General features: G+C 53.8%; 1 protein-coding gene across 1 annotated transcript; it reads left to right on the forward strand.

Annotated features, from left to right (window-relative positions):
• The first annotated feature begins 5,167 nt into the window (after positions 1-5,167).
• Pou3f1 (POU class 3 homeobox 1) lies at positions 5,168-7,754 on the forward strand. Its single transcript, XM_051171363.1, has one exon. It carries the CDS (start codon positions 5,168-5,170, stop codon positions 6,512-6,514), a length of 1,347 nt encoding a protein of 448 aa, XP_051027320.1. The 3' UTR covers positions 6,515-7,754.
• The last annotated feature ends 17,139 nt before the right edge of the window (positions 7,755-24,893 follow it).

Below are 24,893 nucleotides of genomic sequence, written 5' to 3' on the forward strand. Positions count from 1 at the left end.
GCTGAGTCCTACCTTCTTAATCACCATTGCAAGCCATTCTGTCCCATTTATAAAGGAAGCTATGAAGAGGTCAAAGGTCACAGAGATCAGGCTACTGAGACTTGCTCAGCCTCCACAAGCCCCGAGCCAAGGCCCAGATGAAACACAGGACCCTGACTCCCAGGCCCCGCTTTCCATGTGCAGCAGATCTAGGGCATGAGAAGGTTGGCAGGAGGGGCCGTGAATGCTACCCAAACCCAGCCAGCCCCCAAACAAAGACCCTAAGCCCTTGGGTGGGAGGACATCCTAAGACAAGGCACTTCCAGCAGCCCAGCCGGTAGACTCTATCACACCCTTCTTCCTTTACCTCTTCCCAGTATCCCTGATTTGCAAGGGCTCCAAGTGGTACATCTGGAGTCTGCCTCCCCCCACCACCCCCACACAACCGCCACCACCACAAAGGCTATGTCTGCAGCTAAGCCTGCCCTCTGCCCTTCCAAGCTTCCTGACTAATGGTTAGGAGAAAGCTCCCGGGGCTCAGGGACCTAAGGGGAAAGCAGCCAGACCCAGCTGCCACCAAGAGACACTAAACAGGACTGCACTTCTTTCTCCCTGAACCTGTGCTTATGAGCCACTGTACAAGTTGCCCTACCAGGGAGATGGAACTGAACAGTAACAGTGAGTGCAGCACTTCCAGGGTGCTGATGGTGACAGCCTCAAGAGTGTAGCTGCGTTCACAAGGCAGCCTCTGGGGTGGGGGTGGGGGGGGTCTATGTCTATGACCTCAGGCTCCGCAGACTGGAGCTTGCATAGCTCTGACTCCTCCCTACGAGAGAGCCCTCCCCACACCCACACCCACCCACCCCCAACCGCCGCCCTGCAGCTCAAAGGCCCCCCACAGCGAGGGCCCCATCTGCTGGAGGCTCGGTGACCTGTGTCAAATGAGCAGGCGCTCGGTCACACTCCAGAGCCTGGAGGGGGCTGTGCACTCTGGGAAAGCTGAGGAGCTCCTGCCTGGGGGTCGGCTGGGCAGGGGCCCCACAGGGGAGCCTGAGACTGGCAGCAGTCTAGCTGAGAGCTACCCTGCACAGGCAAGAAGCAGGGAGGGGAGGGAAAAACAAATAAAAGGGAAGAGCTTTCCCATCTCCTTGAGGCTAACACTGAAGACAGACCAAGTGGACCAGACTCAGGACTGAGCACAGCCCCTTCCGCTTTCTCTCCTCCCTTGTGCAGACCTGGTGGTTCTTCAGAGAGTGGATAAGGGTGTCTGTGTGTCTATGGGATGGGAGAACTCTTTGTCTCTGTTCGCCTGGGTAAGAGAGCGTGCATGGCCAGTTCCATGTGCTAACAGAGACGGAAGTATACCTATTTGTGTGAATCATGCTGTGTGCCAGCCAAGAGTCTTTGTGTGTGTGACCCCAGGGGCACATAGGTCTCCGTTATCTTAGATACGTCAGAGAAGAAAGACACATTTCAGTCTATATGAACATGCCGTGTTTGACCCTGTTTAGACACATGGCTTATTTGTCGTTAGGCATTGCTTTGTGTAACTGCGTGCTCGGCCTACTGATGCAAGACTGGAAGTTCTTGTGGTAAATTAGTATGTGCATCCCGGTGTTGGCTTGCACATTTGTATCTCTATGTTCAGTGTGGGTGCGAATACACGTCTCCCGGCATGTCCTCACCATTCCCTCTGGACCAGCCACAGGGGTGCCTTCCTTCCATGTGTATACCATGGCTGTGGGATATGGTTATGAAGAAGAGTTCTCCCCAGAACTGTGGCTACAGTGATGCCAGACCAGTAGTTCTGCAGCCCGTCAAGACTGCAGCTCTTCATGGTCGCTGACCTCCAACCGTAAAATTACTTCTGTTGCTACTTCGTAACTGTAATGCTGCTTCCGTTATGACCTGTGATGTGAACATCTGTGTTTTCCCATGGTCTTCGGCAACCCCTGTGAAAGGGCCATTTGACCCCCCAAAGGGGTTGTGACCCACAAGGTGAGAACCACTGTCCTAGAGAGAGAAGCCATTCTGGTACAGGTATCCGGCCAGGGGGCCTATGACAATCTTCAACACCCCACACGAGAAGGGAAAAGGTGCCAAGATTCCCTACGGGAAACTGAACTCCTAGGAAAAGCGGAGCTCAAACCCCATAACCCCGAGGAGTCTACAGTGTAAAGGGTCTAAAGTACCCGATGCAAAGTTAAGAATTTGGCCTTTCCTAGTTCATGCTGCTGCTTACCCCGGGGGCAGCACCCACTATGTGCCGGAAGGACGCTTAAATTACACTCTCTGTTACATCCTCGGAGCCTCGAAGCAATCATCCCAAGATGCGAACATCACTGTCTCCCCTTTAAGAAGGAGAAGCCGGAGAAGCCGCAGCCCCAAGAAGCAAGAGATTCACACAGGCTGCGTGCTTACGGGGATGTTAGCCTGGGGAGTGAGACAGGCTGGGCAACAAGCTGGTAACCTGGGAGCCTGGGTACCGCTTTTCTGACGCCAACCCCTCCATTCAGCACAGACCTAGGAACACAGCTTCCAGGCAGCCCTGACGTGCCTGCCTACAAGCATGGCCAGCAATAAGGCTATTGGCCATCTTTGCCCGAAGGCCAAAACTACCACTTCTTGCAACCTATAACAATGAGGAGAAGGATGAGTAAGGCTCAGCTCTGCTCGGTACACTAAGGATGATGTCACTAGCTCCCCTAAGGATTAAGGTGCAGGCCAAAGAATGGACAGAACAGCACCATACCCACAGGTCACTGTTTTTGAGCCATGGTGGTGACCCCCCACATTCGCACAGCATCCCATCTGTCTGCTGTCTAGACATTTCCCATATTCCAGCAGGATCAGCGTAGATGCACAGAATCTCAGACTGCCAAAGATGGAAGAGCAAAGAAGGTAAATTGGTCCCAAGCCCACAGCCCACTGTACAAATGAGGGAACAGACTTAGCTGCCCACCTAACAGACACCAAGAACAGGAAAGAGCAGAGTAAAAGCCCTTTGTGTGTTGGGGGGAGGGGTTACTCTCTGCTCACCTTGGGGAGACAGGAGGACTGTAAGACACTGTCAGTCCCAAGTTACAAAAAAAAGGAAACCCAAATTCAGAAAGAACAGACCAGAGTACTCTAACAGGAAGAAGACAGAGGAAGCTCCGGTTTGAGTCCAATCTTCAGAGTACCTCAGGCTTGGTTAGGACTGGCGTGAGAGCCTTCACCTGTAGGAATCCAAGCCTGAGTCCTACACTTAGGTCTGGAAGAAAGCTTAAGCCAGGTAAGTAGACCAAGAGAACTTGAGCTGCCTCAAGGTGATGACTTCCTGGACCAAGATCCAGGAAAACCCAGCATCCCTATGTGGGTTCAAACACATGTATTCATCATAGCCCCTCCAGTTAGACCCGAACTTAAAGGTGCCTGTTCAGGACTGTGGCCAATAGTCAGACAACCCTAGCCTCTTCCATTCCTTCCTTTGAAGGCCAGCCAGGTGCTGAACTTGGGCCACTGAGGGCTCAGAGGACACCATTTCTATACCCAGGGTAACTTTTATCACTGTCAACTCTGTCTCAGCCATTCTGAGATCGTCCCCACAGCAGCTGCCTTCAGAGCCCTTGTCTCCTTTCTTCAAACAGGCTCCATTCCACAGTCTTGAGCCGGCCTGTCGGGCAAGCTCCAAGCTAGGCCCCCCAGCTCGGCACCCTGGAACCTCTGAATCACTTTGAAACAAGACTAGAAGGTAGGTGAGGGTCTAGCAGTGGACAGAAGCCCAGCACAGGAACGGGCAGAAGTACAGAGCCTTGTAAAGGAAGGAAACAGACGAGCTGCAACTGAGGCCCTACTCACGGGCAGTGATGAAGAGATTGGCAGCATCCCACTGTCCACTTCTCCAACAAGGACACCTCAAACTCAATTCCCTACCAGACAAGCCCGAGTTGGCTCCACGGGAGACTGGACAGCTGCCAGCCTGCACATTGGATTTCTAACGTGTCAAACTGTCCTTCCCTGAATCAGTCCACCCACCCTCTCCTGCAAGTTTCCCGCCGGCATGACCCCACCGCAACAAGCACCAACGACCGAACACCGGTTCAAGCAGTGAGGAAATAGCAAGAAACGGCTATAGCAGCGCAGGACAGGGCCCGGTGTCCATCCCCCACCCACTGGTGGCGCTTTCTCTGGAACCAATCTCCACCTCAAGGTTCTCTCATTCCAGAACCCGGGAGCCCAGCTGGTTACAGGAGCTTGCATCTCCGCGCAGAGCCGCTGCTGCCCGCTGTCCTGGCGCAGCGCTGCCCACGCGGTACTCACCTGGCCTCCGGTGCCCAGGAAAAAGAAGGTCAGCCGGCTAGAGGCATGAAGCCCAAGCTGATCCGCCTCTGTCCGTGCCTGCTGCACTTTCGGGCCGGAGAGGTCCTGGTAGTTGTGACGCTAAGTCTAGAGGGAGAAGAGGGAAAACCGAGACCGTGGGAGCGGCGCGAAGGGGAGCGCATGGTGCGACTTGGCAGCCGCAGGAGGCGAGGGCGCGGAGGTGAGCAGCCGCGCGGTAACCAGTCGGGAAGCCACGCCGCCTTGCTTTCGCTGCAGCCCAGACTCGGAATCCTGGCCCGCAGGCAGCGGCACAACGCAGGGAGGAGTGCGGGACTGAGTCTCTGCCTGGAGCCCGAGCGCCTCCCGGAGCCCGCAATCCCCCCCGCCCCAGTGGGATGCGGGTGGAAATTCAGCTTGTGTGGGACGTGGGACCGACCGGGTTCCGAGTCTCCCGCGTTGCGGGGAAAGCGGGGCCCACGCAGCCGGGACCAGAGGGGGTGCGGTCCCAGTGCCACCCCCGCGCCACTCCCCACGTGGCGGCCGCGCCCCCGGGGCGTGAATGTGTACGCGGACGGTAGCGGGGGGGTCATGAATGAAGCCCCAGCGGCCAATCAGCACTGCCGGCGCGCGGGACCCCGGGAGCGAGGCCCAATGGCGAGCTCTGGGCTGCAGGCCCCGGCGGCGGGCGGGCGCGGGGGGCGGAGGCCGAGGCCGGGGGGCGGGAGGCGGCTCCGCGGGCAGCCAATGGGCGGCGGGAGGGGTGGGGCTCCCTAGCGCCCAGCGGGTCCGGGCTTTAAGCCGGCGGAGCGCGGCGGCGGGGCCCGCAGACGGAGCGAGGCGGCGGCGGCGGCGGCGCGGCGCAGCGCAGCGCAGGGCGCGGGGCGGCATGGCCACCACCGCGCAGTACCTGCCGCGGGGCCCCGGCGGTGGAGCTGGGGGCACCGGGCCGCTCATGCATCCTGATGCGGCGGCGGCGGCAGCGGCCGCCGCCGAGAGACTGCACGCGGGGGCCGCGTACCGCGAAGTGCAGAAGCTGATGCACCACGAGTGGCTGGGCGCGGGCGCGGGCCACCCCGTGGGCCTAGCACACCCTCAGTGGCTACCCACGGGAGGAGGAGGCGGCGACTGGGCGGGAGGCCCGCACCTGGAGCACGGCAAGGCGGGCGGTGGCGGCACCGGCAGAGCCGACGACGGCGGCGGCAGCGGCGGTTTCCACGCCCGCTTGGTGCACCAAGGGGCGGCCCACGCGGGCGCAGCATGGGCACAGGGCAGCACAGCGCACCACTTGGGCCCCGCCATGTCGCCGTCGCCCGGGGCCGGCGGGGGCCACCAGCCCCAGCCGCTCGGGATATACGCTCAGGCGGCCTACCCCGGTGGCGGCGGCGGCGGCCTGGCCGGGATGCTGGCGGCAGGCGGTGGCGGCGCGGGGCCCGGCCTACACCACGCGCTGCACGAGGACGGCCACGAAGCACAGCTGGAGCCGTCGCCACCGCCGCACCTGGGTGCACACGGACACGCACACGGACATGCACACGCGGGCGGCCTGCACGCGGCGGCGGCGCACCTGCACCCGGGCGCGGGAGGTGGTGGCTCGTCGGTGGGCGAACACTCGGATGAGGATGCGCCCAGCTCCGACGACTTAGAGCAGTTCGCCAAGCAGTTCAAGCAACGGCGCATCAAGCTGGGCTTCACCCAGGCCGACGTAGGGCTGGCGCTGGGCACGCTCTACGGTAACGTGTTCTCTCAGACCACCATCTGCCGCTTCGAGGCCCTGCAGCTGAGCTTCAAGAACATGTGCAAGCTCAAGCCGTTGCTCAACAAGTGGCTGGAGGAGACCGACTCGTCCAGCGGCAGTCCCACCAACCTGGACAAGATCGCGGCGCAGGGCCGCAAGCGCAAGAAGCGCACGTCCATTGAGGTGGGGGTCAAAGGCGCGCTCGAGAGCCACTTTCTCAAGTGTCCCAAACCGTCTGCGCACGAGATCACCGGCCTGGCCGACAGCCTGCAGCTGGAGAAGGAGGTGGTGCGTGTCTGGTTCTGCAACCGGCGGCAGAAGGAGAAGCGCATGACCCCTGCGGCCGGCGCGGGCCACCCGCCCATGGACGATGTTTATGCGCCGGGGGAGCTGGGGCCTGGCGGGGGGGGCGCGTCGCCACCCGCTGCGCCCCCGCCACCCCCGCCGGCCGCGCTACATCACCACCATCACCACACACTGCCGGGCTCCGTGCAGTGACCCTGCGGGCTGGGTTCCCCGCCGGCGCAGCGGTGCCTCCAGCGCGCAGTCAGCCCGCGCGGCCTGGACTCTTTTTTGTTGTTGTTTATTCGGTTGCTTTGGATTTTACAAAAAGAAAAAGGAAAAAAAAAAGCCCAGAAACTTTTAAACAAAACCAAACACTCTGGACCGACCTCCCTCTCCGGCGAGCGGCATAGGGCGGCCGAGAGGCTGTGTAGCCCGACTCCCGGGAGAGAGCAGCGAAGACCCAGAATGCGCCAACTCACTCGGGGTGCCCTCTGCCCACTGCCTGCTCCCTGTCCCTATACCCTCGACGACCCCCGCCCCTGTCCCCGGGCTGTTCGGGGCCGGATCCCGGCAGCGGCCTCCCCACAGCGAAAGGTAACGCGGTGCGGGGTTAGGGATTCCCCGGGAGAAAGCACGAAGAGAGAGGAGAGTCCCTGCAGTTCTCCCGGGTGCGGACTCCCTGTAGCCTGCAGGTCACGGGAAGGGGGCTTTCACTTCATTCTCTCCGCGCCTCTTTCGCACCAGGATGCGCCCCACCCTCTCATCCTTTCTCCGGGCTTGGTTTTTTACGGTTTTTATTTATTCGTGGAGCCTCTCGGCTCCTGGGGTCCTTCTAACTCCGCCCGCGCCCTTAATTTAAATCGCTGTATACTGTATTTATCGGGGCCCCGGAGGGGAGGCCGCGAGAGCCGCATCTGTGTATAAAAGCAGGAAATAGCCAAAGCTTTAATCTAGCCTAATTTATTTTCCCTTTCTCTTGCCCTCTCCTCCTTCCTCCAAGAACGCAAAACAAACAAAAAAAACTAACAAAAAAATTTTTTTGAGTGTTCATTTTTCGTTTCGTTTTACTGAGCCCTCGGCTTGGTTCCTGGCCTAGCGGAGAGGGTCTGCGCTTCCACGCACACCCGGGTGGGAAGGGGCATCTCCACCCGCAAGACCGAGCACGCACCGCGGGCCGCTGCTTCCCCGCCGGGCCCTGCCCCTCCTGGCCTTAACGAACGAAACTTGGAAAAGTTGGAACTATTTTTTAACCAGCTGTAGAAATAAACTGTTTCCCCAAGAACCTTCTGCCTAATTCCCTACAGCTTCCCCTGTTCTCTTTCCAGCCCCTTCGGGATGCTGGGGAAACACTGGAGAGCAATTCTCCAAAATTGGGGTGAGGTGGGAACCATGTAAATATGTGACATATGTACACACTGGCAAGGGGGGGAAAGAAACATTTTGTGCTTGGTTTTTATTTTATTTTATTTTTTTGGTTTTCTGGGTTCTCCCTCCCCTGTCCTAAAGGGTTTTGTACACCCGACTAAAGTGAAAAAGATATTTTAATATGGTTTCCTGACTTCCGACCCGTCTCTATTTATTTTCTGGATGTGTTTGGAGCTTCCCCTTCACGATTTCTTCATCAGTTTGTTAAAGTTTGAGCTTAAATTTTGTTATTTTATTTTTTATTATTTTTTGGAACAATGTTTTGGTGCATTCTCTTTGTATCTTTATTGCAAAAAAAAAAATAATGTAGACTGGGAAGTTCCCTTTATATTTATGTTATAGTAAATATTTTATTACTCACATAAACACGTACCCCAGGGCTGTGTCCTGTTCTCTTTACTGCTAGGGCTGGGCTTGTTTTTGCAGGAAGCAATGAGATTCCCCTGCTTGGTCCTCTCCTGAAGTTCTGGACTCAGAGAGGAATGGAACGATTGGCCTTCTTCCGGGTCAGTATCAGGACTGCCTGCCTGTTGCTTGGTCAATGGTTGGGGCACCTGGCCCAGGTACACCAGTCTAGAGAAAAAATGAGTTACACCCTACTGCCACTGACTTCTAAGACCAGACCAGGGCCTAGGGCAGTAAACCACTGAATTTCACATGGGACCTGGGGCCAGCCGTGCATCAGACACAAACTGACAGACACTCAAGCAAAGCTCACCTCTTCCTGGATTGCCAGCCTTGACTATTTTCCTTGCCTGACATCCTTAACTTTGAGTTTACCTTGCATTCCACGAAAGGAGGCCAGGCCAAGTATTAGGGTTATAGGGCAACTGGGAACCTGGTGGTGATCTTCCATCCTAGCCCACCTAGATACCCTGGACATATCTGGCGAGTTCAGCCTGAGGTCCTGCAAAACCAAGTCAGTCAGCCTAGGAGGGGGTCTTGCCTGTTTGCTTTGGCAAAGCTGTCTGCTTTGCAAACAACCTGCTGGGTCCCAGCCACCGTTGGAGAGGAGTCAAGGCATAGACTATGCTGTGGGAAAGGCTTGACATATGTATCTCCTAGGGTAGACACCCAAGAACATCCCCGAGGGTAGAGCTGGTGGAAGGAAGAATGCAGGGCTGTGCGGCGAGACCTGAAGGGAAAACCAACATTCAGAAATGTTAAGAAACAGCTTCCCCTTAGAAAGTCCCCATGTTGGGGGCAGGTCTCAGTTTAGTTCAAAACCCATGATGGCATCCCAGTCAAGTTTTGTTTTATTTTCCTTAAAAACAACTCTTCCTGTTTGCACAGACCGTGGCTCGGGAGAAATACAAGGTTCTTCTTACTCTTGGTGGAACAAAGATTGAAAGTTGATGGGGGGGGGAGGCTCCCCACCTGCCTGGGAAGCTGCTCAAGTCTAGGCCTTGGAGAGCACCTGGTTGAGTGGGTGATGGCCCTTGGCTGGACTGGGACTGAGGGATAACTGCCAGGTTAATGGTTCCTGGAGGCTTTGCTGGGTTCTGCCCCTCAAGAATGGAGGGTCTTGTCACTCCAAACACAAAGGCTCCTGGGTTTTTCAAGAGCTCAGCTTGCTCCCTCTGCTCCTTTTAATTTTTTTATTTCTTCAGTTCATGACTCACCTGTGATGGGCACCAGAGTCCCCACCAGCCGCTGTGCTGCATCTCCTCTCCCAGCCGAGCCTCATTGTACTTCTCAGACTTGGGAACCAGCAGGATGAGCCGTTGGCTACCCCACCTCAGCCTCTCATTTCATGCACCATTAGATACAAAACATTAAGGCTATCCCATATCTCTCCTACTCCCTAGTTCTCCACCCCTAGATGTGTTGGGGGGGGGCAGGGGTCCCAAAATGGGAGCCAACAAAACTTGCCAGCCTCTGCAGGCTTTGAAATTGAAAAGGCCTCAGGAAGACGGGCCTTTCATTGGTCTCTTGCTTACAGCTGACACCAATTGATTGATTGATTTCCTAATTGTCTGCTTAATCTTGTATAAGAGGGTGGGCTTATTATTTAAGCAAGTCAACTCAAAAATAGCAAAACAGTGCAGCCTCCCAAGAGCCAACGGCAGCTGAGGAAGAGAGGGAAAGGTGGGAAAGAGGGTGGGAGCAGATCTTGCACTGCAAGGATTTTGCTTAATGAGACACCAGCCTGGGATAACTACCCAGCGAGAACCCCTCTGGCGCATTAGGCCCTATGGTTTCTTGTTCCAGACAACCTAGGAACCTAGAGTCCTAATCCTGTGACAGAATAGTTTAGGAAAGGCACATCAAGTTGAGGGCCTCTGTATTTCCTGTATGCAGGTCTACGTGTTTGTGCCAGAGGTCTTCAGAGCTTCTGTTTGCCCAGGAGAGGCATGTGTCCCTAATATCAGCCCCCTCATCCAAAGAAGCGCAACTTTCCATTGCAGACTTGGAGTTACCGAGACCGTCTCTCACTCTTTACACTCAAAGTTATTTCCTGTAATCATGGAGCCACAGGTCGGTAGAACAGGACTGGTCTCATGAGAACACCCTCCGCTGCATGTGTGAAAATCCATGGCTGGTCCCAGAGCCACGTGATAAGGGGGCAGAATCCATATTATACAGAGAATCATCTGATCCAGAGCATTTTGTAGGGTCAGGGGCGGTTAAGGCTAGAAGAAAGGAAGGTAGCCATCGTGGTCACCTGTAGTCATCAAGGCAAACTCAGCAGGTTCCCTGTTCCTGCACACTGATATCTCCCTCACCTCCTGCCCCAGGTTGTACAGGTTTCTGTGTTGCCTGTTGTAAATCCTAACCAATCGTCCCTTGTCCCTAGAATCCAAGTGACTGTCCACACAGGTCTATCTGGCTCTTAAGCACTCTTAAGCCCACTTGGAGCTACTTGGAAGTTCCTAGATGGTCTCTCGAATTGCGTAGGGGAAGAAAAATCAGCATGACCCACCCAGGGCCTATCTTCTTCCTTTCTGAACTTTCCACATCAGGACTTGAGTCACTTAGGCAGAGGGTAGGGTGGGAGGGGCTTATCTGGCCCAGCTACTCCTGTTAAGGTTAGCCAAGCGGATCTTCCCAGGGGTCTCAGGTTAGAGACTACTGCCTGATGTCTTCAAGACACTTCAGTTTTGTCCTGTCGTTATGTGAAGGCCCCAGAGTTAGTGTTTGCTAGGTCTGCCAGGGTTTCCCCAGTGCTGCTCAAGACTCCTTGTGGGAGGACTGCCCTCTATCGGTTCCTAAGCTGGGACATGACACCAGTCACCAGAAGGACCTCGTTGTCGAGCAAGCGAGCATGCCCTCCTCCTGAGTCAACTTCTGGGTGCTTTCTCTGTAGGTTTTGCCAGCTAGAGTAGAGGTGACTTCAGGCCCCAAAGGAAGCAATCCTGCTTCACACACAGACACAAATATGCTCATTTTTGACCCTTCTCTTTCCATCTACTGCCTGCCCACTCACACAGCCATGCTCAGAAACCCACTACCACGTGTTACTCTTTCATCCTACTTACACTCCCATCTCTCCTCTCACTAGCTTCTCAACAGTTAAACACACACAAACACACGCACACACCCCCTCACCCATACCACTGTTTGGCGCTTTCTGGTGGTTGGCACTGAACTCTTGGAAGTCCAGGCACTACTGTCCGCTGTGACATTTAGCCAGACCCTCTCCTGTCGAGATTTCTAAGCACTTACCCCACAAACCACTTTCCAAATACATGCCCGCTCATCACTGCCCCAGCTCCTCCCAGATCGCTTTCTGCTCCTTTCAGATAATTAAAGTTAGGCTGTGTGTTTGTATGTATGTGTGATCTTATTTTTTAAACACACACCCCCACACATACATATGCGTGTGTATATATGCAAACACACACACACAGCAATTAGCTCTATCCATTCCACCATCATCCTTGAACAGTAAAACCTAGCTATGCACAGGCCCCACATGGCCCTGTGATGAACCCAGCTTCACCTAATCACAGGCTCCTCGTGTCTCTCTCTCCTTCTCTCTCTCTCTCTCTCTCTCTCTCTCTCTCTCTCTCTCTCTCTCTCTCTCGCTCTCTCGCTCTCTCTCTCGCACACACACACACACACACACACACACTAGCATTTCATGAAGTAATATCCACTGTACATTACAAGACTATAACCCACCCCCTGCTTCCCACCTCCCTTCAGAGCATCTTAATGGACTCTCCTCAGATGACCTAAGGACCAGGAGCACTGTTTCACAGTCCTTCCTATGTCTGCCTCATCCCCAGCCACACACAGCAGTGGACACATCTCCCTGCTGAGCCTGACCAGGGTGGGGTCTGGCTTTTATTAGGCTGCAGAGACAGCACGGAGGCATATGGTCTCGTACACAAGAAATAATGTTCATGTTAAATCAGACCTCATGCATAATGCATGGTGCCTGATCTCACATTATTTTGGGTGTTCGTCAAAATCAGTGTTCTTTCTTGTGAGGGCTCCTGAAAAGAAGGGAAAAAGGCGTTTGCTAATTACACCCACAGCCTGGACCCAGGGATCCCACAGAACCCTGGGAGCCTCTGGCCCACTTCACCCACCAGTGGGTCCTGTCCCCTCTCTTTTCCTTTGCCTTCTCACGTGGAAAGAGGGCTTGCCTCGGGTTTGTAGCAGGCATAAGGCCCTGTGTTATTTTTATTTCTTTTCTCTCGGCTCTCTGTCCCTGGAGGGTTCTGGGGAATAGCGGTGGCTCCGTTGCTCTCACACCCGATTCATTTGCCGTTTTATGAACTCCCGGTTGATTCATTGCCTCCCTAAGTCAATGATTCACTCCTGATGGCTTTTCAGAAATCCTTCTTGAAGGGCTCCCGGTTATTCAGCTTTGAGCGGGAGCCTGAGCCGAAGTAGACCTGGGCCCTGCACTGCTCCCTTAGCCTGGCGTCACCCTGCCTGGGCTTTTGCTGAAGCTGAACTGAGGAGGAGGGGGTACCCGCTCCGTGCAGAAGCTAGAACCTAAGCAGGCAGCTCACAGCCAGGTCTAGCCTGTGGCAAAGCCCCCTTTAGCATCTGTGCATCACCTGCCTTCTCCTGTGTCATCAAAGTCCCAAGGAACTTGCTGTGACTCAGGAGAGGCAGAACACTGAGTGTAAGCACAGGGGCTGGAAAGCGAAACAGACCTGGAGACGACCAGTCCTAGCTCCATCTTTCATCATCCTGTGACCTTAAGCCAAGCAATTCACATGTCCGTGCCTTGTTCTCCCAGAACAATGACAATGGCCGTTCTGTATTATAGAGTGGCTTTGAGAATTAAGTGGGGTAATGCGCATGATATTTAGCATAAGTGGCGGATAAATCAGAGTTGTTTTACCTGAGGCCTGAGCTTAGACATTGGGGTACCGGGAAAAACACGGTAAGATGATGACCTTTGACCAGGGACCCCATTTCTTCCAAGGGCACTTTTATGTCGTACATACCCCAGCATTTACCTTTTGCTTTGAGTTTACCGTGTCACACAATATCGCCCCATTTTATAAAAAGAGGAAACTGGGCACTAGAGAACATTAGCTTAGCCAAGGCAGCAAGATCAGCAAATGCCAGCAATCAGGGTAGAAGCCATTTTATCTGACTCCTTAGCCCCTGTTCTTTTTATACTAAGGCTAAGGGCAAAAATAGTAGCCAATGCCGGGTGGTCACTCAAGCAGGGAAAGCTCCAGAATTCAGGTGTGGAAATTGGGAATTGAGGGTGTTAGAGCTATTGACTAGACTCTACATCCCTCTCTCCACTACTCCGAACCAAATGAATCCTACAGAGTTAAAGAAAGTTAGGTAACTTGCCCAAGTTAATTCGGAAGATCAGGACGTCTTCCTGATTGGACCCCCTCCAAGCCTCCACATCCCGAGCAACTACGTTGTAGCCAAGGATGGAGACCTAAACATCTGCCCAGGCTGCTACACCTACTTACAGGCCTGGAACCTTCTGAAAAGTTCCTTCAACTGTCTGTACCTCACTTTCCTCTTCTGCAAATGAAGATAACAGTGACTGCCCCCACAGAACCGCAGTGAGGACTTGATGATCGAGCTAATACATAACATAAACACTTAGAGCCTGGAGTGTCGTGAGTGCACATTAAATGTTAGCTGTAAAAAATAATTTTATGTGTACAGTATGTATTATTGCTGAGCTGTTGCAGAAAAAAAAAAAAGAAAAGAAAAAAAAAAACAACATCAAGTGCTTCCCCTAGCACTACTGCCCTCCTAAAATGATTTCTTTTCATTCATAAAACCACTGTAGGAAATGTAAGTCTAAAATTCTCATCCCCAGTCCACAGGTGAGGAAACCGAGGCCCAGGGATATTAAAGGCCTTCCTCAGAGGGACCCAGAAAAATCAATGCTAGGTACAGCTTTTAAGCCTATTGCCTACTTCCAGTCTGTGGCACCCCTTCTCCCCCAACCTTGTCTTCTGATGTTACAATACTAAGTACAAGTACCATGTACCAAGGCTTTGTACTGGGCTCTGCGGAAACAGCACTCAGAGGCATTAAGTTGGACTATGAAGAGTGGATGGAGATTTGCTCAAGAGTCCCTGGATCAGGGCCTGGTTCCCAAAGACAGTCCCTCAGCCCCCGAACCATCAGACCCCTCCCCCACTCACTCACCCTTCCTGGACCCCGAACCTTTATGCCTTTCCCTGCGCCGTTCAGGACCCTCCTCTAGCAGACCCTGGCACATTTTTGACCCTAGCACAAAAAGATTCGGTGCAGGGTCAAGGCCTCCAAACCAGATGGGGGTCACAAACCATGAGATTAAATCTGACCGAAGCTTCCTTCATGGCTGCAACCCTGGCCAGAGGTTAACCTCTAACCTGTATAGCTCAGCCTCAGATTCCTGGGTCCCCAACCCAGATCGTTTGTCACCACGGACCTCAAAATATGAAATAAGCATTTCCTCCCCCCCCCATTCACTTACCCATCAGTCCATTCTCCAGTCATGCACTATTCCATTCATCAAGCCACCCACCTATGCATGCAACCATTCATCTAGCACCTACCCAGCTACCCACCCACCCAGCTACCATCTATTCGGCCAAACGCCCTGCTTAACGGATGTAGAGAAGACCAATGCCGCTAACCGGCACACGCTTCTGGCTAGGTCTCATTCCCTTCCTGTACTCCCAACACCCCCACCCCACCCCCACCCCACCCCACCCAGCCGGCCATAGAGGGTAGGTGTGTGAGAAAATGATGTGGAAGGAAACAATGAAATTTGTTGTTGGATCTGTGAAATTGTTTGTGTCAAAGTGCTGGGACCCTTCACACTCCACTCATTCCTCCAGGGCCCCAAAGGAGGTGGGGTCCATACAGCCTCTGACATCAGTCTAAAGGGTCCTAGGATTCCCCTTAGCTCTCGTTTCCTACCCCAGGAATGTCTAGTGCTCGCCTAAATGTACGCGCTGGGGAGAAGGCGCTTAACATAGCCTCTACCAAGGCCAGCCCTGGGTTGCCTTTTTCTATCAAAAGTGGCAGGCACATCTAAGCACCAGGGAGATATACGGGGGTGATGTTCTGTTCCCAGCCCTGTCACTACCTGGATGTATAACTGAGAACACCCCCTTGCCATACCCATCACCTCAATTTCCCCCAGTGCCGTTTTGAGGATGCTGCCTGCCGTTTAGCCTGGGTGGGCCTGCTTCTTTGACAATGGGGCTTCTTCTCCAAGCAGCCCACACAAGAGGAAGGATAGGGAGATGACGTGGTTGGCGTCCAGGGCCCTGAGGACTCAGCTCTAGCTATTCGGCCCCCCTCCCCTGACACAAACAATCCTCAGTCACCTCCCCCTCCTGCTCCCCAGAATCTGGGCCCAGCTGGAGCCTGCTATGCCCTAGCCACCCCATGAATCACCCCTCTATGGTTTCCCCGGGGGAGTGGTCCAGGGAGCATCCTACGCGCCACGAGGGGTGAGGGCCAGAACTGCTGCCCTCAAGCAGGCAGTGTCCACAGAAACAATGGGGGGCCTGTGGCTAACAGTCGGAATGCAGCCATTGTCCTGCCCTGGCCCCCCAACCCCAAGGCCTCAGGTCCCCAGGCCAGGCAGGCTGGCGTGGTTCAGTGCGTCAGACTCTTGTGTACCAGGGCTGGGCACACATGACCTGCAGCTTACCTTCTCTGGGTAGGCAGGAGGGTAGGCTGATAGGGCAGACCCCACCTCCACAGCCAACCTCACAAAGGGTCCTCCTGCACAGAATGAGGCGCAGGATGGGGCCCCGGGAGCAAGGGCAACCTCTAGCCTACTCATCCCTGGGATACTCGGAGACCAGCAGCTCTGAGACCCAAGCTATACATCACAGTGGGGAGGGGACCACATTAGAATAATGCAGGATTAGAGAGGGGTTGCTATAGCGACGTATTAGGGCAATACATCTAGGGATCCCCAGCCCTTTGGTGATGTATGGCTCTGCTCAGCTGTGGGGAGTAGGGGGAGGGGACCTGTCCCGCCCCTCCAAGGGAGAGCAGACACCAAGCACTCCTCGCTGGAGAACATCTGCCTTAGAAACTAAAAATAGGCATCTCAGATCCCTGTCAAGACTGAAAGGGTTACCCTGCCAGCCCCCACCATACCACTGTCCAACACTCTCAGCTCCAGCCTTAGCCTCAGCTTCGGCCAGTGTTCCATCCCTAACCTCAGCCCAGTACAGCTCCTGCCAGGCTCCAACGTTTGTTTCATTGATAAGAGGTAGTCCCATACAGTCTCCCTGAACATGTGATGGGATTCATGGAAGACCGTATAGAGGTCAAGGGTCAAAGTAGAAAACAGAGCCTGCAGTGGCCTGTATCTTTAATCCCAGCACTCAGAGGCAGAGGCAGGCAGATCTCTGTGAGTTTGAGGCTAGCCTGGTCTACAGAGTGAGTTACAGGACAGCCAGGGCTACGCAGAGAAACCTTGTCTCAAAAAAAAAGGAGAAGAAAAAGAAGCAAAAAGAAAAGAAAAGAAAAAAGGAGGGGACAGAGATGAGACAGTCCACAAACTCTCCTCAGGCAAGCCCCTGGAAACCTCACTTGAGTGAGATCCAGGGAGTAAATGTTAGCACAGACACTATCCCTCCTCACCCCGCAGCCTCCTTGTGCTGATGCCTAGCATCTCATGCAAGTCTGTCTAACTTCCCTGGATATGATCCCAGGGCCACAGAGAGGCTATACAGAAAGGAAGGAAGGAAAGAAAAAGAGAGAGAAAGAAAGAAAGATGAGGCTGCCAACAAAGAAAGACAAAAATTTTTTTTTCACTTTCACATAATATTTGTACTGGTATGCAACGAAGTCGGAGGGCAGGCTGCCCTCCAAGCGCACTCTCAGTTATTTGTACTGGCTCGCCCACCTCGGTCGCCCTGGACCTCAGCTCCTTAGGGACATCCGAAGACTCTCTGGAGATAACCCCTATTGCTTCACCTACCTTAGAACTGTGGTGAGATGAGGAAGAAAGGAAAACCTGTTTCAGGACCCCTCTTCACTCATCTTGACCCATCTGTGTACTGTGTACATGTGTGTGTGCAGGACGTATGTGCATGCACATGTGTGTGCATGTGCGTACCCTGCTTCCTCATTAAATATCTTTTTAGTTTATTCATTGAATACGATAGTTATACAACTGTCCCAATTCTGCTTGTCGTTTGTTTGTTTTTGCTTTTTGTTTTCCTTTGAGACAGGTTCTTGCTTACACAGCCCAGACTGTCCTTACACTGGAAGATCCTCCTGTGTCAGCCTCACAAGTGCTGGCATGGAGGTGTGAGCCACCACGCTGACTTTATCCTTTTTCACGTTTGAAGATGACGCTGAGGCTCTGTCACAGCCTAGGCTTAGGGTGTAACAAGATGCGTCCACAGGAGTCAGCCTCCATCACTGCCATCTTCTACAGGAACGAAGAAGACCCAGGCCAAAGCATGAGACAAAGCCTCATCCCTGGTGCTAGTCCTCTCCCACTCACCCCACACACCCCCCGAGAAGCACGGCCTTCACTCCTGATGGAGAAGAGCTCACACAGGATTTCCCTCTCTTCCTATTTTTCAGCCTGTGTGTGTCTCCGATCCCACAGTCAGCCAGACACACACAAATACATTCACAGTGCACACGCTCTCACATGTGCTGCCGGGACAGAAGAAAGAGTAAGAAGAGAAGGTAGGAGGAGGACAGAGTGTGTGCCCAGAGGGCAGTTCCTGGGGTCGGGTGGCAGTGTGCCCAGGGTACTGAGTGGGCAGGAGACCTCATGGCTTCCTCTCTTCTCTAGCCAGCAACCAAAGGTCGGCTCAGGCGGCTCGGCCACGTGCAGTCCACCCACAGCCCTGGTCAGGTCATGTGAGACCAGGACTTAAGTCTTGTCAACACTCCATTGTCTCCCAGAGGCCAGCCTGTGTGGAAGAGGAAAAAAAAAAAACCCTCTCCAGCCCAGGCTAGCTGGTGAGTCTCCAGGGCCTTGATCAACCCCCAAAGGGATGCTTGGCTCAGGGGTCCTTCAGTCTTCATTCATAACGATAGCGGAGCCCAGCAGGACCCCATTCCTCTTTGGGATGTCACACCTTCCTCAAGAAGTAGGGAGCAGTAGCTTTCCTTGGCATTGAGAGAGGGAGCGAAAGGAAGAAGCAACTCTCTTTCCCCTGTTCTTCTAGGGGCATATATGCCACCATGTGACCCCCCAGCCACCCACCTCACCCATTCTGCAGATGCTCTGGAGGGAAAGAGAGCGCAGCGGAGAAGGCTAAGACATGGCCCTGAAGGTCATCTTGTACGTCAGCGCTGGGAGGGGCCCTGGAGACCCTTGCATCCTGGCTCTCAGCCTGGACTACAACACAGGCTCCATTGACTCCTGTGTACCCTCTTTCCCAAGATCCCCCACAAAGCAATGGGCATATGGCTCCTACCCAATGGCTCCTGAGACACAGGATCTACCCGAGAAGAAGGCCAGAGTTGGCTAAAAGGACAGACACTGGCCCTGTGCAAGAGTCTCCAGGCCCAGGCTGAAGGTCATGGCCATCCTTTAGGCCCGGTCCTACCCAGTCTGGAATGGAGTCAAACGGAGAGCCAGCTAGGGTACATTCTCTGCCAATTCCAGCACTGCCTACGCGAAGTCCCTATGTATACTTTAAGGCTATCCCCTGACTCAGCCTCTACCACTGAGATGTGAGGCAAAGCCACCCTGGTAGACTCTGTCTCTTACCGTGTGCCTGGGGGGAGGGGCACTGGAGGGAAGCTGGGGCTGAGGAGCTCCATCCAGTAAGGGGAGGGCTGCCCCACCCCCGAAGGATGACAGAGAGATGATTAAACCCACAGAGAAGATTGATAACGGTGCTAAACAGCTGCAACTCTGCAAGGTGGGCTAGGGACAAATCTCATCTTGTCCTGGCAGTGCTCAAAGCACTGGGGGGCTGGGCCAGCCTGGCTGAGCTCATGACCTGTGCAAGCTCCTGAACAGGAGTGGTGGCTGGTGGCGGGGGTGGGTGGGGGGGGTGGCATTAAAAGGCTACTCCCCACTTCTTCCTCCTGGCCTATGACAATGGCTTCCAGAGCTCACCCCAGAGACCCCCGCCCCCTTAACACCTGGGCAGTGCATCCCTTCTTGGCAGTGCCCCCTTCACCCACAGCATCTCTGCCTCAGCTCTCACTCTTGTTATTATTAGATGTGATTTACAGCGGAAGCGCTGAGTCAGACAAACTGAGATTTTCCCCCTCGACAGAGGCGGTGGGAGAGAAGAGAGTCCAGGGGAGGTGGGCAGGGGCCTCAGGAGGGAGCTAGGAGCTGCGGATGCGGGACTCCAACTGGTAGAATGAGCAGGGAGTTTTTGCTGCTGTTTCTCCCTCCTGCTCTAGGGCCAGAATCCTCACTTGGGACCCTTGGACATTCAGACTCCTTTTTCTGACTTCTCATCTGACTTTTGGGCCTGTCTTGGTTAGCCTCAGATTCCCTTTTACAAGTTTAAGAGGAGAGCCCAGAAGTCCCGAAGTCTGGAAATGAAATGATACTGGGCCCTGTGTCCTCAGAACAACTCTGAAGGTGGTCCCTGGCTCCCAGAGATGGAGAGAGGCAGCCGGAAAAGCCCCTGCCACCCTACCCACCCCCCCCCCGCTCCTCCCCCTCTGCAAACAGAGACACTAGCACTGAGTTCCTGGGTAGGCAGGGTATCCAAAGGCCCAAGATTGCCTGCAGGGAAAACATACATTTGTGCTTCCACCTTGTGCAGAAGAGAGTGGTGGGCCGGTTGGTCTCTGCTCCCTGGGTCTCTGACTCCCTGGCAGGGAGGAACTGGGCATTGTTGCCAAAAATAAACGTTCCTTCTCCCGCTCCGTGGCTCCCGGCTCCCCGCTCATTAGGATGCGTGGCGTTTGGCTGCGGTCCCACACCTTGCAGCTCATTATAAATATGCAGTCGCTGCTGGCGCTACCCCAATCATCTCTGCAATCAGAGCTTTTAATTAGGTTAATTAAATTGTATCAAATCTCGCAGGGACGCAGTTCACTGATGCTGATGAGGCAGCCAAAACAGACCCCAGCTCCTTGGCTAATGAAGACCGCTGCCTGCCTGAGCAGTGAGGGGGCAGGAACGCATAATAAAGGGGTGCCGTCCTCTGGGAGGAGCTGCTGCCCAGGCCCAAGCTCTGGGGAGTTGGGAAAGGGTCTTCAGCTAGCAGGTTGGTCTTCAGCTGCAGCGGTCTCCCAACCCCAGAGACTATCAGCTTCACTGGAGAACCAACCAGGGTAGCATCAGGAGCCCAGACAGGTGGGCAGTGTTAGGCCTAGGCACCTGCCACCCCCTGCTACACAGTAAACACTATGCGATGAGATCCACTGGCTCTATTTGGGAGCGCCTTTACTTCTTCCACAGACTATTTTAGCAAGGCAAGTGAGTGCACACGCATGCGTGTGAATATCCAGGCATGATGCAGAGAGAGGAGACAGAGACACACACAGAAAGGAGGGGAGAGAGAGAGAGAGAGAGAGAGAGAGAGAGAGAGAGAGAGAGAGAGATGTCACTGCCTCCTTGGTTGTCTTATTAGCCTGAGAAGAGGCCAGGCTGAGGCTAGGAAGCCCATCCCACTGCTGGCCCAGTCTCCATCTGTCATGGAGGCCATCTGCCCCTGGCAGGGGGTAGTTTATAATGCTACCAGCCTGAGACAGGAGGGGGTGGCACCCTCCCCTCCCCAGCCTCTATGTGCCAGATGGACCCTGTATTTTTCCCACCTACCACTCTACCTAAAGAGCCCTCTCTCAGGAAGAAACACTAGTCTCAGACCTACAGGATCAAATTAGCTGGAGAGATGATTCCTTCCTACTCTGGTCCCTCCTCACCCTGAGCTGACTGCTCCATGGCCTGCAACCTACCCATGGGCCCCTGGAACCCATACACACGTGGGTCGGTCTCCCTTCCCCTAACTGGCAGGTACTACCAGGCCCCAGTCCTCTCTTAACCCTTCAGTCTCTGATTGTGTCTCAGAACAACAGGGACCTTTTCAGTGTTTTCAAGGTGAAGTTGTCTATTCCATAAGAGCTGCTTTTTTTTTGGTTTAGAAAGGTGTGTGTTTTTGGTTTTTGATTTTTTTTTCTTTTCCACCCAGTAATGTAAAAATATGAAACTCGAAACCAACCCCCCGACATTTGTCACTTCAGAGAGAAGCCTTTGGGGTAACAACAACAACAACAACAACAACAACAACAAAAACACCCTGTAAATTAGTCAGACTGGCTCAGGGTAAGGGAGAGGAGTGCCCGCCTGCCTCCAGGCACCAGAGTTTCATTAGCACTGCTGATCTGAGCATGGCCATCAGGTGACAGTGCAGACGGGAAAAGGCTTCCTTGCCACCTTCCTTAAACCCTCAGCCTCAGCAGGGCCTAGCCTAGATCCTTCTTTCTATTCTAGACCAGCAGGGATAGACTTGATGACCTCCCAGCACTAAGTGTGGCCCTTCATGTGACAGGATATGACCATCACCTTTCCTAAGACCATAAGATGGACAAGGAGAGGTGATGTAACAGAGACAGAACCTCCCCAAAAGCCATGACAGTGGGGCTGGGAAGAGGAGACAAGCAGAGAGTTGTTTCCCCTGACCAGGCGGTCTAGGGGAGGCAAGCAGAAACAGGACCTGACCGGCCTCTTCTGGCCTCCTGAGTCTCAGGAGTCGACTTGGGCTATAGAAAGCAAGCTAAGGAAGCCAGCCGGGTGTGGTGGCACACATCTTTAATCCCAGCACTAGGGAGACAGAGGCAGGGGGATCGCTGTGAGTTTGAAGCCAGCCTGGTCTACAAAATGAGTCCAGGACAGCCAAGGCTACACAGAGAAGCCCTGTCTTGAAAACAAAAGCAAAAACAAAACAAAACAAAAAAACAAAAAGAGAGAGAGAGAGAGAAAAGAAAAGAAAGCAAGCTAAGGATCAAGTCCAGGCCTTGCAATAGTCTAGGCCAAAACTCTAGCACCAAGTGATACCCTGGAGCCCCCAGGCTGCCACCCTCCCTCCCCCTTCCCCCGGATCTAGGAATAGCAGCTTTGCCTTTCCTGTTGCACTGTTGCTCTGGTAGCCATTATGCTACAGACTCAGAAGCCAGTGGGAACCCTGCCAGCAAGGAGGCCCCATGACCTGGCTGGCTAGAGAGTGCACCCTCTGACCCCAGGAGGCAGCTGCAAAGCCCAAGAAACCTGCCAGCTCAGCCTCAGACAGCCTACCCCCCCCACCCCCAGTTCCCCACTCCTCTGCGGCTTTGGGCCAGGACTCCCACCCAAGGCTCAGTGCGCCCTTCCCAGTGCCCTGTGCACGACGAGGCTTTGGGAACTGGCAAGCTGAGATGGCTTTGGGATGAAAAGAGCCCAGAACCACACACCTCTAACTTGCCTCATGGTTTCAAGTCCCAGCAGGCCCTGGCCTCACCGGCCTCCACAGGCAGGCAGAGCAAGCAGTCTGCTTGTTGGCTGTTTTCCCCTACTGAAGGACGTGCAGCTTTGATTGTACAATGACCCGCAGCCAGCTGCACGGGGGAGACCGCAAATCACAAGTCAACCCTCAGAACTGCACAAAAGGAAACCCCCTACCTACGACATCCTGATGGACCCACCTCTGGGAAACCTGAGGCTTTGGGAAAGACACTAATGGTCCCTACAGGATCCTCATTAAAAATGGGAAAGCCACAATGCATTCAAAGTAAAGGGAAGATTTTTGTTTTGTTTTGTTTTACATGGAGCTCTCCTCCGTGGCATTAAATTCAATAAACAAATCCACTCTGGTGGGCAAGGAGGTTTTGGAAGAAGCTACTGCAGTAGACATAGGCTCACTGATAAGCAGCCCAGCAGAAAGGCAGCAGCTCCACCTGCTGGGCCCTTCCCCACCCACCAGTTCTTTCCACAGACGGAAACTCAGAATTAAGATTCTTGTATTGAAAATAAAACAAGGCCTCGCCACACTACTGGTTTAGTTGAAAGGACCCTAAGATGTGGCTACGAGATGACTGGGCTGGCCTCAGGGACTCTCCCTTGGACAGATCCATGGCGTCTGCAGGGTTCAGGTGGCCGCCGTTTAAAACCGTGGCTGAGGCAAGATATGACCCAAACAAGAGTACTGAGTCACAGGAAAGTTCTCCACTTCCACAGGCTGCCCACCACAGCCCCATGGCACAGCCAGAGTGGTATGCCAGGTCAACAGGCCGAACTACCCCGAGCCTAAGGAGTTGGGTACAAAGAACACAAACCCTACTGAGTGTCCTGTCTTAAAGCTGAGACCTATTCTCAGAATGCATGAGACTGGAGCCTGTGATGGGTTAACGACACGGGACCACCAATCTCTCCCCTTAGTTCCTGGGCCCGTTCAGACACAATAGCTTGTAACTGTAATTCTAGCACTTCTGATGAGGCAGAATAATAAGTTTTAGAGCCGCCCACGCTAGCATGAGGCCATGCCAAAAATAAAAACGAGGGGTTTGGAGAAGTCGCCCAACAGCTAAGAGCACTTGCTGCTCTTGCACAGAACCCTTGGGTCCCAGAGACAGCCAACAATGGCTCCAGTAACAAGGATACACTGTCTTGTTCCTTTAATTTTGATTACCTCCAGCCTGGAAGCTAGGGTAGCCCAAACACAATGGTCTTTGTGGCCCCTTTGGACTCAGCACAAGGCCCTTCAAGTATCTCCATTGGTGTGTGTGTGCCCGGAGGGTGGGTGCACGGATGTGTCCATACCTGTTTATGGACAAGTTGTTCCCGCCTCATGCATTTGTTAACATGAGCACCCCGGCCGTGTTGTGTACTTTTGTGTGGGTGTACTTTATGAGAAGGTGGTCAGGTATATTCCCAATCCTCCTCCACCTTCCTACCCAGGAATGACAAGATTCCGAGCAGCAGTGCCTGGCTGCTTACTCCAGAACAGACCACCCCTTAGTCTGTAAGTCCTTAGCACGTCAAGAGTCCTTTCCAGTACCTTCTGAGAGACCCACCCTCACCTTGCTCCAGTCAGTGTTACCCACATCTCCGTTGATGGGAAAGGTGGTCTGAGCCTGAGGCCACTGGCATTAACTGAGCTTAGCACCTCTTCACAAACTGAGTTCAGCCTGGGAAAGCCTCCTTTCTAAAGGCAAAAGCTAGCTTCTGTTCTCTGAAACCTTATTTTCAGGGACCCTAGATCGGAATGCACAGTATACATTCTGAGAAAACAGGCTCTCAATGTAGGAACCCAGTAGCCGTGCCACTTATTAATACCTTATAAAATAAAGGGTGTGTGTGTGTGCCTGGAGAGATGGCTCAGAGGTTAAGAGCACTGGCTACTCTTCCAGAGGACCAGGACTCAATTCCCAGAACCCACATGGTGGTCACAATCAGCTATAATGCACCAGACATGCATGCAGTACAGACATAAAGGCAAAGCTGTTATTTACATATTGAAGAAAGAAAACTTATCAGACTGATGAGGCTAGTCCTCTCCAGAAAGTGGGGTGTGAACAAGACTCCCAGAACCCTGTTCTCAGTTCTCCCACATCTTCTGTAAGCAAGCTCAGTCCTGTTCTGACTGGCCATGGCCTACCATCCCTATATATGGGCAAGGAAGGGAAGGGTGGAACCTAGGGAAGAGAAGAAAACAGCTCCATATAGCCTGGGGTCTATATTCTCAAGTGAAGTCATTTATAGCCTTGGAATCAGCAATTGGCCAGGAGCAGAGGGCAGGAGCAGAGCCAGGCCTAGTGTTCTGATGTGAGCTTCCTGGACTAATAGGAACTC

This window comes from Acomys russatus, chromosome 29, assembly GCF_903995435.1.
Source record: "Acomys russatus chromosome 29, mAcoRus1.1, whole genome shotgun sequence".
Lineage (NCBI taxonomy): Eukaryota > Metazoa > Chordata > Mammalia > Rodentia > Muridae > Acomys > Acomys russatus.